Raw genomic sequence first — 15,719 nt, 5'->3', positions numbered from 1 at the left:
GTTCAGCAAAATTTCTCCTTATAAATACTTTCCCCCCCTTTAAACAAAAATAGTTGCTTTTATTCAGCATCAGCTAACCCCGACTTCTGCTTCCGTCTAATTGAATGTGTTTGTTACAATCCCCAGTATGGCGCTTTCTCATGGTGATAAGACTTCTATTTTAAGAAATATGCAGTGCAACAATAAAGAGCTTCTGAGTGGTAGTCGGAAAAATATTCTGGTTTAATTGAAATGTTCTTTTAAACCTAAAGAGCCTCCGTGAAGCTTGAGCTGGGGAAAACTGAAACCAAGGACTGAATGGAGCTGTAGTGTAAATGGGTGCATTGCTCTCAATGGAGCTGCACCCAATTACACCAGAACTGACTTTGATCCGTTAAGTCCTATTTAGTAAAGGCTTGCTAAAACAGTGTCCACGGCCTCTTTTAGTAGAAGGGTTTCCTGCATGCTGTCACAAAGATAGAGGCAAATAAAAATAATTGTCTCGGTTGTCTCTGGAGTTGTCATGATGATGTGGATAAAATCAAATAAACGGGATGTTATTGCAAGTGTTAGTGTGAGGCACAGTGGTGAATTGGCAGTGAAGAAAGCCGAGGAGCTTAAAATGTTTGCTCATTATCTAGATTTATTGTTTTCGGCAGGGAAATGTTGGCTAAGCAAAAATAACATGGGTAATGTCTGGTCTTGATGGTGTGCTTTGAACAAAAATAGCTCTTTTGTTATTGGGCTATAAGAAATTGCTGTGTCAATCCATACGTTATCACCAGATCATACGGATTGGCTTCATCCTGCATTCTTTGCACTCTCAAAGCAGCGATGGAAGTCCTGAGGTTTAGAATCAGGGGGTAGCCGTGTTAGTCTGTATCCACAGATACAAATTAACACCATTAATTTGGGCTTGAATAGGGACTGGGAGTGGCTGGCTCATTACAAAAGCAGCTTTGCCTCTCCTGGAATTGACACCTCCTCATCTATTATTGGGAGTGGATTACATCCACCCTGATCGAATTGGCCCTGTCAACACTGGTTCTCCACTTGTGAGGTAACTCCCTTCTCTTCATGTGTCATTATATAATGCCTGCATCTGTTACTTTCACTCCATGCATCTGAAGAAGTGTTTTTTACCCACGAAAGCTTATGCCCAAATAAATCTGTTAGTCTTGAAGGTGCCACCGGACTCCTTGTTGTTTCTGAGGTTTAGAGTGTGCAAAAAAATCAGGATCAGGCACCATGAGAGCATTTTAGGACCAGTGATTGATTGCAATGTAAACTGGAAAACTGAAGTATGGTACCTTCCCTGTTCCTGCTAGGTAACAGGGCACAAGACACAGTGAGTGTAAATTGGAGTTTTAAAAATCCGTCATGGGGAAATCAGTTTCCAACCACAAAGAACAAAGTTCCTTCCCTCTCCTTCCCGCTGAAGCTTGCTGAGAATGTGACAATTCTGCCATCAGCCCTTTGGTCCTTCCTGTTAAACACACCTGCCCTTGGTATTTGCACAAGCCCTGGGGTTGTCAGATCTGGAGTGGCGGGTGATGGAGACAAGGGGAAGATACCATCTCTCCTTCCTTACCCCTACCAGCAGTAGGAGTGAGTCAGGCGGGTGGCTTCTTTTCAGGGCATTGTAGCTGTGTCCCAGTCCCCAAAAGAATCATGTCATTCCCCAGGATGTGCTCATTTTGATGACTAAGCCCTAAAAGCCTGGGATAAGTTTCTGAAAGACAATTAAACAGTCACTTCAGTCAATAACCCCATCTTTTGAAAGTTATGCAACATGTTTTTGTTAAACATACGCAGTGTTCACATTTCAGAAAGTGGCACTTTACAAAGCTCAACCTGCAGGATAGTGTGGAAATCCTCCTCTTGACTCAAAAATTAAGAGATTTTTCTTTGAGATTTCCATGTATGTGTAATGCTGACAGACCCCGGGCATCAGCAGGCAGGATTGAACCGGGGACCTCTGGAGCTTAATGCATGAGCCTCTACCACATGAGCTAAAAGCCATGTAGCTGTTAGCAGACTCATTTTATCTCTCTTGCTTTAAGTGGTCTCCATGCCACTAGATGGGACAGAACACCACATGCAGAAGGTGTGTGGGTTACATGTGCACTGAAGAGAGGGGAAATATGCTGAGGGCCTGATTTTCCTCCATTAGAACCTATTGGGATCTAACTATTGGGATGTCTGGAAATTTCCATTACATGCGTCTGACGAAGTGGGTATTCACCCACGAAAGCTTATGCTCCAGTACATCTGTTAGTCTTAAAGGTGCCACAGGATTCTCTGTTGCTTTTTATTGGGATCTAAGTGTCTTCAATGGGAGAAGGATTTTTTTCAGAGGTGCTGATGACCAACTGCAGCTGTGATTGACTTTAGCTGGAGTTTTGGGTGCTCAGTGTTTCCAAACAGCTGTTGAAATATGGGGCCTGATCCTGTATCTCTTAACTCTTGATCAACTCTTATATATGCAAGAAGTCCCACGGCGATCAAAGCAGTAAGGCTTGGACTATTGGCATGTTCTGAACCTTACCTGTCTCAGGTCCTACTCCTGTTCACGTTGAATTCAATGGGAATTTGACATTGACTTCAGGGGGCGCAGGAGTAGGTCTTTATTAACTTTAAAATGATCCAAAATATTCTCAAGCGACATGACATCAAAGACATTTATTATTATTAACTAGTTCACACTCATTTTTTTCACAATTTCCCACTGCTGTGTGTGTGTCTCATAAACAGATTGTCATTTACTGAAAACATTGTGTCATGAATTAATGAAAAATCGTGATTTGTTCTTAAAAGCCAACACCACTAACGTAACTTTTTGGTTTTTATGAAAACTGAATTGTTGATGGAATTTGACAACAAACTCTCAAAAATCCAGTGATGCACCTAACCTAGCTGCATTTCAGAACTTGCTCTGCTGTCATCTTCCATGGTGACATTGTGAATATTTCATTCTTTACAAAAAGCAGACACCAGCCTCTTCAGGTATGTTAGCAATCTAGATCTTTGTTAAAAGAATCTGAGTCGGATAGCTCTGCCTTCTTTTGTTTATAAAAGGTAACTACTAAGTAGTCAGATTTCAACTATCATTATGACATAAATCATAGTATGATATTGATCCAGTATTTAGATTGTTAATGCTATAATTCCTGTGTTCCACCTAGAGAAATGTTAAATATAAAGTGGATCCAGTCATATTTCAATAATAATAAGTGATTTTCTAATGCAGGGGTTCTCAAACCGGGGGTCGGGACCCCTCAGGGGGTCACGAGGTTATTACATGGGGGGTCGCGAGCTGTCAGCCTGCACCCCAAACCCTGCTTTGCATCCAGCATTTATAATGGTGTTAAAAGTGTTTTTAATTTATAAGGGGGGTCGCACTCAGAGGCTTGCTATGTGAAAGGAGTCACCAGTACAAAAGTTTGAGAACCACTGTTCTAGTGCTTATTAATACCTTTGCATTAGAGTTGTAGTACATTTTCAAAGAAACCTATAAGTTTGCTAAATGAGCCCATACAATTCATGTATTAATAATATTGATCTAATATTGTAGTGAATATACAGAGCCAAAAACTGATGGCAGGTTTTAAGATAGAGATTTTAAAAGGTATCTTTACTGCCACTTGCATACGTTAAGGTAAAAGAGAAATGTGTGTGTGTGTGTGTGTGTGTTTGAAAAAAAAAAAAAAGTACCATGACAGTCCATTGTTTTTTGGTAAAGAAGGTCAATAGAGGTAACAATTAGTCTATATATCAGACTTGATTTCAAAAGAACCTAAGTGACTTAATAGCACAAATACTATGGACTTTTAGTGGAACTCCTGCTCTTAAGGCACTTTTTTCAATAGCACCGATAGTCTCTACCTGGAGTCGTAGTCCGGGATTTGTCCCACTGGAAGACCGTTCTTGATTGGAGACATCCATTGTCTCAAGGTGGGCAAATGCTCTTTACTGCGTTAATAGAACTCAGTTTTAGAACTGAGTTTTAGAAGGAAATATTTAAAGCTTCAGCCCTGCAAGTGATACCGCGTAGGAAGACGGCTGCCTCTCCATTGCTGTATCTTCATGGAGGTCCATGAAAGTCAGCGTGGCTCTGTTTGGGTAGGGGTACATCAACCTGCCTGTGCAATGTGAGGTGCAGGATTGGGGCCCAAAACGTTATTCTGGAATTTAACCAGATTGTGTTGTCCAAATTAATTGCCATTAAATATATTTCTGGATCTAATGAAAATTGCATTTGGAATGTTTTTGGCAAGGGTTTCTAAATCATATCCCAGAAACCATATGTTCCAGGACAGGACCACAGAGTTACACAAACCTCCCAATGATTTTGTAGTGCATGGAGCAATGACAAGTCAGAAAATGGCCCACAGCCACTTTCTGTTGGAGATTTGGCTGAATCCATTAAATACATTTGAGGTGAGACGTTTTGGGAAGTTGTGTAAAATCATCAAAATCTTGAGCGCTTCTTCATCTGTTCAGGGAAAGAGATATTGTGACAGTGCAATTACAATAGAATATAGGATTATAAGACAGTGTTTTGATGAACAAGGCCTCCTTACTTCAGGCCGTGCGAAGAAATAAAACTGAGCCATGCTTCCTTTTTCTCCTCTCCAGAATGAAAAATGTCTAATGAATGTCTCATGTCTGAAACACTGGGCTGGATTCATCAAAGGGAGTTAGTAATTACCAAATTGAGAGAATCATGAAGCGCTTTTCTAAATTTGAAAGGCTCATCAAGAATAGATCAGGAGCAGGCAAAATTAATAGTTATGAACTCATTTCCATAGAAATGGACTTATTAGCAAGCATGCCAGCTGCCTAAAATTATAAGGTCTTTTCCTCCTGCTTGCAGGAAATAATCTTTTTTTTTTTTTTAAATAAAAGTAAGTTAGACTTTATTTTTTATTGCTCCTCTAAACTGGGTTTGGCAAAATTCTTGCAAGATGGTAGAAACTTTGACTAGACAATAAAAATGGAGGAGAAGGAAGATGAAGGAAGGGGAAGAAAACAAGAAACTTACAACCCTCGCATTCCATGAGCACCTCTCTGCTGCAAACTTGTTTAGACAAAGATGGAATGGGCTGCAAGAAAGAGTTGCCAGGTCTTTTTAGGACAGAGTTTGGTTTAATAGGATTTAATGGGTGATAACACTATGAGTTACGCTCTTCTCCTTTGCTGGTAGAATTTCCACTTTCATGGCATTTTATCTTTGCTGGACATCTAAAGAACATCAGTGACCCAGAGGATGTGAGAGCCAACTTCTCAGTATTGGTCACAAAGTACAGAGTAGGCCAAGGAGAAATCGAAGATTTGACATGACAGGACAGAACTTCTTTAAAAAGAAAAGATGGAACAGAATGGCATGTAGATAATCCCCACTACTGAAGGTGGGAACTTTAAGACAGAGTATCATGGTTGGTAAATAGAGGTTGATGAAGTTTGAAGAAAGTAATTCTCAGGGATTGATTCTGATTTATTTGAGATTTTACTCCAGCCTACTTCCAGTTGCTTCCGTGGAGTTTACTCCTGATTTGCCCCAGTGTAAATGAGAGGTGTACCAGGTCTTTAGTGCCCTAGATTTAAGAATTTCAAAGTTCCTGAATTAACTACTGAGAGGCCTGCTGACAACACACTATTATTGAGAACAGTTAATACATTGCCTTATGTATCAATACACATTAAGCGTCAGTCTTCCTGCTATTGGAAACACAAGGATCTATAGATGAGGGATAGAACAAGGACTGTAGAGACAGAAGGGAGGCTATGAACTGAGGAAGAAAGAAATTGACTTTTAAAGCTTTATCATTTGTTCGCAATAGCTGTAACCCGGGATGAGATCTGGAACAAAATCTGTGGACTGATCGTACGCCTCTCCGTGGGGGACTCCGTGTCCCAGATACTATAGCACTTGGCATTGCTCTGAGGGCTAGATCTTTGTTTTGAAGAGTGAAAAAGAGAGACCATAGTTTTGGAGAAAATTCATTGACCTGCTGTTCAGAAAGTAATTTGTAGGACCGCCGATGAATAAAGTAGCGCAGGGGCTTGAATGCCGTTTTGTGAAAGCTGTGTACTTGGTGGAGGAACTCTCTAAATGAAACCTAATTAGAACACAGCGAATCTGACACATAAGTACAGCTCTTTTAGCAGTCTTCCAAAAAAAGAAAGAAGCTGGTGCCCTGATTTGAAATGTTGACACCTTACAGTACATTTAAATTGCTTCAGAAACAAAGCAGGAAGCATTTGGCTAGCAATGTTTTTTTCATTTAAGTAATGGCAGAGAATTTTCCTGGCAAACTGGATTCCACCAGCACCCATTTTTCCTGTTTTGTAGTTTCAGATTATTCATTACAAGTCAGGGAGTGTGTTTGTGTTAACTGGTCAGGAATTTTTTGACACCAGGTTTCTTTACAGAAAATGCCAAGCTGTTGAAACTTTTCATGGAAATTGTATCTGTTTTGATGAAGGTTTCACTGGGAAAGTTGCTCAGTTTGAGGATGGGATTTCTGGTTAAAATCAGAGAGTGAGACCTCAGAATAGCCAGTGGTCTGTTGGTTAGGGTGCAGGAGACTCAGGTTCAAGTCTTTTCTCTAAATTAGGTAGAGCAGAGATTGGAACCTGCTTCTCCCCTACCCCACATGAATGTGCTGACCACTGAGATAGTGGCTATCCTGGGGTCAGGGCCCACACTAAAATTTTTCATGAAATGGAATTCCTGATTTCCTGCCAATCCTTCTGAGTGTATCTGATGTTTTCCTTTTGTATTCTATGTCAGAATTTAAATCTGATTTCAAGCAATTGGAGTATAAAGAGGCATCTATCTTTAAATGAAAGTTATGATGTACGTAGAAGAACTTTGCCTGCTTACAGAGGCAGCGGCCATTTTCCTCCCTGACAGTCTCTGCAGTCTGTTATATATAGGCTTGGAAGGATTAGATTTTTATCGGTAAATGTTGGTAAACATTGATTTCACAGTTCATACACAAGTCGACGAAAAAAATGTTTCCATTGATGATGATAGAAAACTACAGATAGGCAAAATAAAAAAAATGCTGCTTGAGAACTTATTGGAGTTTGATTTAAGAATATTTATATATCTGTATTTTTTTATTTGATGTTTGCAGTTGGCTTTAGCAGTTATAAAGCTTTAACTTTCTGAATGTCAGTGTCTACTGTTATTACATAATTTTATGCTGCCCCCATGATTTCCTGTCAGTGTGAAAATTTAAATTGATAAAAATAGAAAAAATACTTTAAAATAAACATAGATATCTGTCAAAATTACAAAAAAAATAATGTAATTTTGCCAAGTCTAGCTGTATACGGAACACACACACACTGTTCTCATCTAGAATCACAAATATGTAGGACTGGAAGGGACCTCAAGAAGTCATCAAGTCCAGCCCCCCTGTGCTGAGGCAAACGTAGATGACTATGGAGACTTGTTCATTCTTGATGTTGTCTTTAACATAACATTGGCCATTTAGACTGTAAGTGTGTAGGTTTTTCTCTGGATACAGAAAAACATAAGAAGAGGATAATAGAGTTGTGGACTGAGCACAAAACAACTGTCAGCGTGACATCATGACATTGTTCTTTTAGCTCAGTTTTTGACTGTGCCTATAGCACACTGAAATGCTACCTAATCTAACTAATTACTTTAGAGATGAATCCTAACCAGAACCATAGGTCCAAAGAATTTTTAAGAATTCTGAACCGTTCTGAATTTTTTTCAGTTGGTCCCTTTTGGTGTAATGGATTGAACCAAAACTCGAGATCCAGACACACCCAAAGGGTTCAAAATTTGAATCTAGAATTTGTATCTAGGGCTGATCTCTAAATTTAATTTATGACTTATGAGTGTATTCAGTTTGTGACTAAGTGAAACAAATACACCTCTACCCCGATATAATGCTGTCCTCGGGAGCCAAAAAATATTACTGTGTTATAGGTGAAGCCACATTATATCGAACATGCTTTGATCCGCCGGAGTGCGCAGCCCCGCCCCCCCAGAGCGCTGCTTTACCGCGTTATAGCCGAATTCATGTTATATCAGGTCGCGTTATATTGGGGTAAAGGTGTAGTTTGAAGTAATGAGCAGGGACCTGTACTGTTGAATTCTCCATTATGCTGACAATATTTTTCTGCAGAAATTGAGAAGTCTCTAATTATATCCCTGACTTTGTATAGTATAATTTGTCTTCGGCATCTTGTTGGTAGTCTGGTTGGTCACCCCGGCGATGCATTAATAACGTCTAGCCTTGCCTGAGGGTAGAGAAGATAAATGAACATTAAGGTCTCTGTACTGCACTTTCACTTCAGTGCAGCAGTATAAGAAAGTTAAACCCATGCATGGATAGACCTTTCTGCAGTATTACTGTAGACTACTTTAGTGGACTCAAGCATTTTGGGCAAAAATCATCTTTAAAAAGTAGTAGTGCGGTTGTGGGAGTGAGAGCCAGGCATTTGCAGGGGAGGTAGTGTTTCCCAGTAGATAGATCATTCAACTTGGCTTTAGGAGACCTAGGTTCCATTCCTGTCTTTGTTACTGATCTCTTGTGTGGCTGTGGGCATGTCCTGTGCCTAAGACCTTGTCTACACTACAGAGGGAGATCGATCTAAGTTATGCAACTTCAGCTACATGAATAACGTCGCTGAAGTTGACGTACTTAGATCTGCTTACTGTGGGGACCACACTACGCTATGTTGACGGGAGACGCTCTTCCGTCGACTACCCTTGCACTTCTCGTTCAGATGGAGTACAGGAGTTGATGGGAGAGTGATCTGTGATTGATTTAGCAGGTCTTCACTAGACCCACTAATTCGACCGCTGATGCATCGATCGCCGCGTGTGGATCCCCCGGTAAGTGTGAACAAGCCCTCAGTGTCATTCTTAATAAAAGAAACAGAAGTAATTCACAAACAGAGCTCGAATGCTTTGCATTACATCCACTTTTAAACTTTTATTCCCAGATGACCAAAATAAAATAATCTTCATACAATTACACGTGTGCATCAGCAACAAGCAGTATATTTTCATGAACTGAAAATAAGGATAATGTAACCCCACGTTTTTGTCATGTATAATTAGCACAAATCCATTTTTTGCATGGAAATAAAGGCAAGTTCATGTTCGAATGAGAAAAAAGAAAAGCTGAGAGCTCATTTCTGGTGCAACATGAGGAATGACCAAACATTCTACTGTTTCAGAATGTCAGTATTTGCAACAACAAAATGATATTGGTACTTGAATAAACAATTTAGCAACATCTGTGCTGTATGGTGTCCGGGGCTTATATTACAGGTTCATTGAGATTACTTAGAACCAATGTCTGAGTTTAATGGGAAACATGCTTCCTTTTCAGAAAGCTAAAAGATAGATTGTCAGCTCATCTATAAAGTATAGCCATTGCCCACTGGATTGTTTGATTTAGTCTTTTATCAACTTCTGTGGCCTATGGGTTAGCCTAGTGGTTCTCAAACTGTGGGTCAGGATCTCAAAGTGGGTCATGACCCCTTTTTAATGGGGTCACCAGGGCTGGCATTAGACTTGCTGGGACCTGGGTCTGAAGCCAGAGTCCGAGCTCCACTGCCCAGGACTGAAGCCCTCAAGCTTCGGCACCCCCCAGGGCAGCAGGGCATGTCATGTGATGAAACCTCCAGGAATACATCCAACCAAAATTGGCAGCTCTAACATGAGCAGAAACTTAACCGCAGTATTGCTATAGTAACTAACTGACATATATCCTAATATATTTGAAATAATTAATATACTAACATAAAGAATAAGGACACCCCAACGTCATTAAAATGAAGAAGTGAGTTATGGGCAAAGGAAGCTGAACATTCTTATGAATATTCATAGCAGCCATTTATGGCTAACCACGGCCTAAAGTCTAGACCATTGAGACCTCAACCATTGGAATCACTTGGCAGGCAGGATATAGGATTGGACTCTTGTGGACCACCACCTGTTTTTCTACCCTGGGTCTACACAAGGATTGTGTGAGTGTGCGTATTACATGGTGCTGGATGTAAAATTACTATTGCATTACTGTTATATTCTGGTTTGGATTGGAACAGGTGTGTGTTTACTAATTGTGTCAATACAACTATTAAAAAATCAAAAGCTTTTTCCTAAGTGAGTGTTGCAACTGTGCACGTTGGGGTTTCCAATTAAACCTTAACCGATTTCCAACTCTCTGGATTCTTGGAACTGAAGCCTGTCAAACCTAGGGTGTTAATTTGTCAGTTGGAGATTTTTAAATAATTAATACACAATCAATAGATCAGACAACATTTCCTGAAGTCTGCATGTTGAATTTGATAATTCTCCTATTGGAAAGAAAAAAAACCAAAACGGTTGCAATTTATTTTGTTCTTGACATTTCGCTGATGCTTCATTTTAAATTGCACTTAATGGGCATTTTGTTTTCCAGAGCAAACATCTCCTTCTATGAGATCTTGCAGATGGACTTTGAAATTGACAATAGCAGTAGCCTGGCAGGGGCTCAGCAAATTACCTGGCAGGTGGAATACCCCAGAGAAGACTTGATGAGTGAACTGGTGGTCTCCGAGATCTTTGTCAGCCAAACAACATTTGCAGGAATTGTTCCTCTTGCAATGGTAAGAAACCGCTTTTTTGTTTTTCAAATGCTTCTTTTGATTCCTTTTAGTATTCACGGAAACATGAACCATTTTTTTAATTTGGTACTTCCTATGCATCTGCTGAAAATGGTTTAAATGCAAAAACTACATTTCAATAATATTTTATTTACCTGATATGCCATAATGGCTCCTTGGAAACCATTAGAGTCTATTGTGCAAATTCTTTTCTGTTTGTGGATTATTGGCCTGGTACATAGTAACAGCTCCTTTGGAGCTGTTGTCTTCTGTTGTGTTAATGCGACTGCCATGCACGCTCACTAAGGCTAAATGCTACAATTAGTTATGACATTTTCATTTAAATAAATTAGCCCACATGTGTAGAAAACTTCATTTCTAAGCCAGACAACTGGGCCATATTTTGCTTTGCTTTTCCCCAAAGCACTCAAATGCACTAGACTAAATCACTGACTAGCGGGCTGCAAAATGTCAATTTAATAAAAAACTCATTTTGAGTTATACAGTGGGGACACAAAATCGTTTCTAAAGACTTAGATTTTTCGATTTAGAGAGAGGCCCTGTTTTCAAAGCGGGGTGTAATATGTGTGGTCAAAAAAACCTAACCCCCACTTTTTTCATGTAAGTGGCTCCTTGTGTACTCAAATGCAGCTTGGTATAGGGACCTTGGGTGTGACTGTGGGACCTCTGTTTCTAAAACTTTGTGCTGGTGCAAATCAACTGCATTTAAATGTGGTTTCACTGGTGTAAAAGCTGGTGTAACAGAATGGTGAATTAGGCCCTGTCTGCAGAACTTCCTTTGAAAAATTGGCCTAAAGAACTTATGAAGGACTAATTCTTTTTCCGGCTTAATTTGATTAAAAACCCCCCCTCAGTTTTAGACTGAGAACCTGGATGATACATTTCAATCTACTGATAAATTTTAAAGCCCCTCTTCCCCCCCTTGCAGTCCTGAGAAAGGAAGCTAATTTTTATTTTCTTGCTCCTCTACCACCTAATCAACAAAAATCCAAACATCCCTCTCCACAAACATTCCTGTCCTGCTGGGAGAGAAGCAAAGGAGGAAACCAGTAAATACAGACAAGGATCTAGTCAGAACTCTTTTTTTTTTGTATTCTCACTGACAATGTCTAAACTTGCTGGATATCCAGTGATAGAAAAAAAATACAAGTGGGATTTTTTACAGGGTGATTTTTTGGGAGGCTTTCCTGGGGCATATAAATAAGTGGTCAGTACACTTAGAGGAGACTGATCAAAACTAAAATTAACTGGATGACACGTTGTCAATTATTAGTGATGATTCAGGTTGTAATACTAATGTTTAGTGAGGGATAAACAATACCACTGTTATACAACACAAGTTGTTTGAAATGGCTCATAAGGTATTTATGCTACTAAGAGTGTGTCAGAGAAAAACACAGTTCTCACTCTTTGGTTGGGTGCAGCAAAGTCAGATACTTTATTATCTCTAGCAATTGCGTGGAGAGGGAGAACTATACAGGTCTCTCTACAGGTAAACAATTACAGCAAGCATTTATACCTTTTGTTACATACAATAATAAGCAACAGCTGCATTTTGTTTATACATAGGTCATCCTGATATCTTATTTTTCTTACTTATTTAGACTCTAGTCTACATTCCATATTATCTACACAAGGTCGCAACAACTTCTCACACAGTTCTTTCCCACTCGCCTCACACAATCCTCGCTTCTACAAGACTCGCGTTATTAGGGTTACAGTTAGCCTGACTCTTGCTAACAGAGACTGTTTGCATTTAAAATCCCCTTCAAATCCCTGTCAGGCCTTGCTCTGCTTCCACAAGAGCTACCGGTATATAGTAGAGTTGGGTTCAAATCAGCAGCCCACTGCTGAACTTTCAAAGGTGCATAATGTATGTTTGGATCGGAATTTTGCAATTGGCCCTGCTTTCTCTATAATGGTTCCCCTCTCTCTCTAATTGCCTATTTCTAACCCTGGATCTCCAAATGTTGGGCAGAAGGTTTGTAGTCCTGATCTGGAGATGCATCTTCATTTTGCTGCTCATTTATTTTCACCTCTTATTTTACAGCATGATAGGGGGGGAAATTGAAGTGTAAAAAATATGTATTTATATATTTTTGTCTCCTTTTGGGACATCTCAATGTTTCTTCACATGGCCATAGTCCTTGGTGATGTTTTTCATCAGTAATTCAGCTATCTCCCTCTGATTGCAAGCTTCCTTGCCTGGCTGGCCCTAGGCTAACAGAAGAGTCTGAGATAGCAGTAGCAAGAACAACAGGTTTTATTTGCATTCCTTCCCCTCATATTTGCTAATTTATGGTGCTGCTTCACTTCACTTCAAGACAGGCTTCAGCCCATGTTGCCGAACTGGGAACAAAAGCCAATGCACCATGCACTATCATGTTCTGTTCAGTGAAACCAGGTGTTACGGAAAGTTCTTGAAATAAGAAAATATATTTTAATGTTCTTTTTGAGGGGTTCCTCAACTCCTTCCATCACTAATAAGTCAATTTTATTATAAATTTTTTCCTACCATTTCCTGAATTACACAGAATCTGTAAATAAATATCATCTCATGTGTTTTTGTCCCTTAGAAGAACACTATAAATTATATTTTAAACTCCCTCATTTCTACGTTGAATGTGAGTTACTTGGGGGTCCCTTTAATTTCCTGACTGTTCTAATTTGTCGATACAAAACGTAGAACCAAATGCAAGCTCATTCACGTGAGAGAAGTTGCATGAATGTGAAAAGAGGATTTGGTCCTTAGTTTGTGGGATCAAGTATTTTGATGACCTCAAAATCCCATGGCCAGTGAAAGATAATTAAGTCTTTGTAGTTTCCTGTACAAATTCACTTTGTGTATAAATCCGACCATCGGCACTGTGTAAAGCTAAACTGTATACTGAAAAATGTCTTGTCAGGAAATGTTTTGCAGGTGTCTACAGTTATAATTCGCTGAACACTGGAACTCCAACTCTGGTTTACATTGTTTAAGACCTCTGTATATTTGTTGAGGGAAAACTAAACAAAACAAAACCAGACTGTGAAATTGTGCAGAGCATTAGGGGCCCTTCTTAATAAAGACTTAAACTGAAGTTAAATTCCTAGATCTTTCTGTTGGTCACGATAAATATGCCTCATGCTCATGCCAGAACAGACAGGGTTTCTCTTACGCATGGTTCAGTATCTCACTATTGTTTTCTGCTGCTGCTAGGGCCAATCATAAGTACATCTGTAACTTTTTCAAGGCTTTCCTTGAATACAAAATAAAAAGAGCAAGACCCCTCTATGATTAACATCCCCTCATTGCATGGTTGTCAGGACCAGGATGTGGGTGGACTGACCTGATGGTTAGAACCAGAGCCCAACCTATTGGTTAGAGAAAGGGACAGGAGCCAGAGCCATGGACCAGATCTGGAGTAAGGAATCAGGAATCAAGCCAAGGGTCAGAGCTAGAGCCAGAAATCAGTAGCTGGAGTCAGAAGCCGGGCAAGAGAGATGGGCAGAGTGGAATGGAGCAGGACAAGGACAAGGCTGGAGAGGCTGGATACAAGGCAGAAGCAAGGCTGGGTACAGGGGCAATTGCAGATTTGCTGCTGCGGCCGCTGAGCTTAAGTGCAGACCCAGTGATGAGCTGCCAATATCTTAACAATCGGTTGCCTACCAGGTCTCCAGTGGCACTTCGGCGGCGGGTCCTTCAGTGCCGCCAAAGACCCAGAGCGAGTGAAGGACCCGCCGCCGAAGTGCTGCCGAAGACTCGGAGCGCTGCCCGGTGAGTACAGGCCCCACGTGTTCTATTACGTGTTGTTTTTTTTAAATTAATTCCTGCCGGGGCCCCGTTGAAACTGTTCGAATTGGGCCCCGCACTTCCTAAAGCCGGCCCTGCACATCGGGGTTGCAAAATTGTATCAGGGGCCAGGTAGGGAAGGCTGTGCCTACCAAAACAGCCTTTCCCCCCTCATCCGATCCCCCCCATATCCTGCCCCCGACTGCCCCTTCAGAACCCGCAAGGGCCGCAAGCAACCCATCAACCCCCCCTGCTCCTTGTCCCCTGACCACTCCCTCCCGAGACCTCCCCACCCTAACTGCCCCCCAGGACCCCACCCCCTACCCAACTCGCCCCACTCCCTGTCCCCTGACTGCCCCGACCCCATCCACCACCACCCCGACAGACCCTGGAACTCCCATGCTTACCCAACCCCCCCGTTCCCCATCCCCTGACCGCCCCCCCAGAACCTCCGCCCCCTCCAACCGCTCCCTGCCCCTTATCCAACCCCTCCTCCCAGCCCCGGCCCGGCCCCTTTACCATGCTGCTCAGGGCAGCATGTATGGATGCCGCGTGGCCCGCTGGAGCTCGCAGCCCCACCCCCTTACCATGCTGCTCAAAGCGGCAGGAGCTGCAGAGCTGCCCAAGAACGGTCCAGAGCGCTGGAGCTGGCAGCACGGCATGCCGAGGCTCTGCGAGAGCGGGGAAGGTGGGGGAGCCTCTCCATCCAGGAGCTCAGGCGGGCCGGACAGGACGGTCCCGCGGCCCGGATGTGGCCCAAGGGCCGGAGTTTGCCCACCCCTTTAACAACCGGTTCTAAACCGGCTTCTAAATGTAACAACCGGTTTGTGTGAAGCGGTGTGAGCTGGCTCCAGCTCACCACTGGGGCTGGCCACTTGGGCAGGCCGGGCAAAAAGGCGATTCTGCTGCAGTCTATCTTGGCTCATTAACCTGCCCGAAGGCTGAACCATCTAACCCCAGGCTCAGCTGAGGAAATTCAACCCCATGGGTCCTGAGAATGATGGTGGCAGTGCTAGTGGTAGGGATCGTTTTCCATTACCGAACTTATTTTTCTTCTAGATAAAGTAGGTGTGGTAGGTCTCATGCTAGCGTTCGTGTAATAGTCTGATAAAAAGAGCCGATTGCTTGCTTCGGTGGAGTTTACGAATAATCTCTCATGAAATCTTATGTGTTAACATCCACATTTGGTAGGAAGTTTAAGAGATTAGATGTGTGTGTGTATGTGAAAAGATACAGTTGATTTCTGCATATTATGTAGCAAAATAGGGCTCCATATTAGCAGACAGTCCTGCTGTATTGTGCA

At 41.6% G+C, this 15,719-nt stretch overlaps 1 protein-coding gene across 1 annotated transcript in view; it reads left to right on the top strand.

The window, feature by feature from the left end:
* The window catches only part of TMEM132B (transmembrane protein 132B), a 254,540-nt gene that overhangs the window by 125,891 nt on the left and 112,930 nt on the right, over positions 1–15,719 (top strand). Inside the window, exon 4 of the mRNA XM_065417984.1 lies at positions 10,440–10,626. Coding sequence (XP_065274056.1) covers positions 10,440–10,626 — 187 coding nt within the window. The remainder of the gene's footprint in view (positions 1–10,439; positions 10,627–15,719) is intronic.

The sequence above is a fragment of the Emys orbicularis genome, chromosome 16 (genome assembly GCF_028017835.1).
Source record: "Emys orbicularis isolate rEmyOrb1 chromosome 16, rEmyOrb1.hap1, whole genome shotgun sequence".
NCBI classification, from domain to species: domain Eukaryota; kingdom Metazoa; phylum Chordata; order Testudines; family Emydidae; genus Emys; species Emys orbicularis.
Note: the sequence above shows the minus strand (reverse complement) of the source record. Positions and strands in the feature narration are given on the sequence as shown.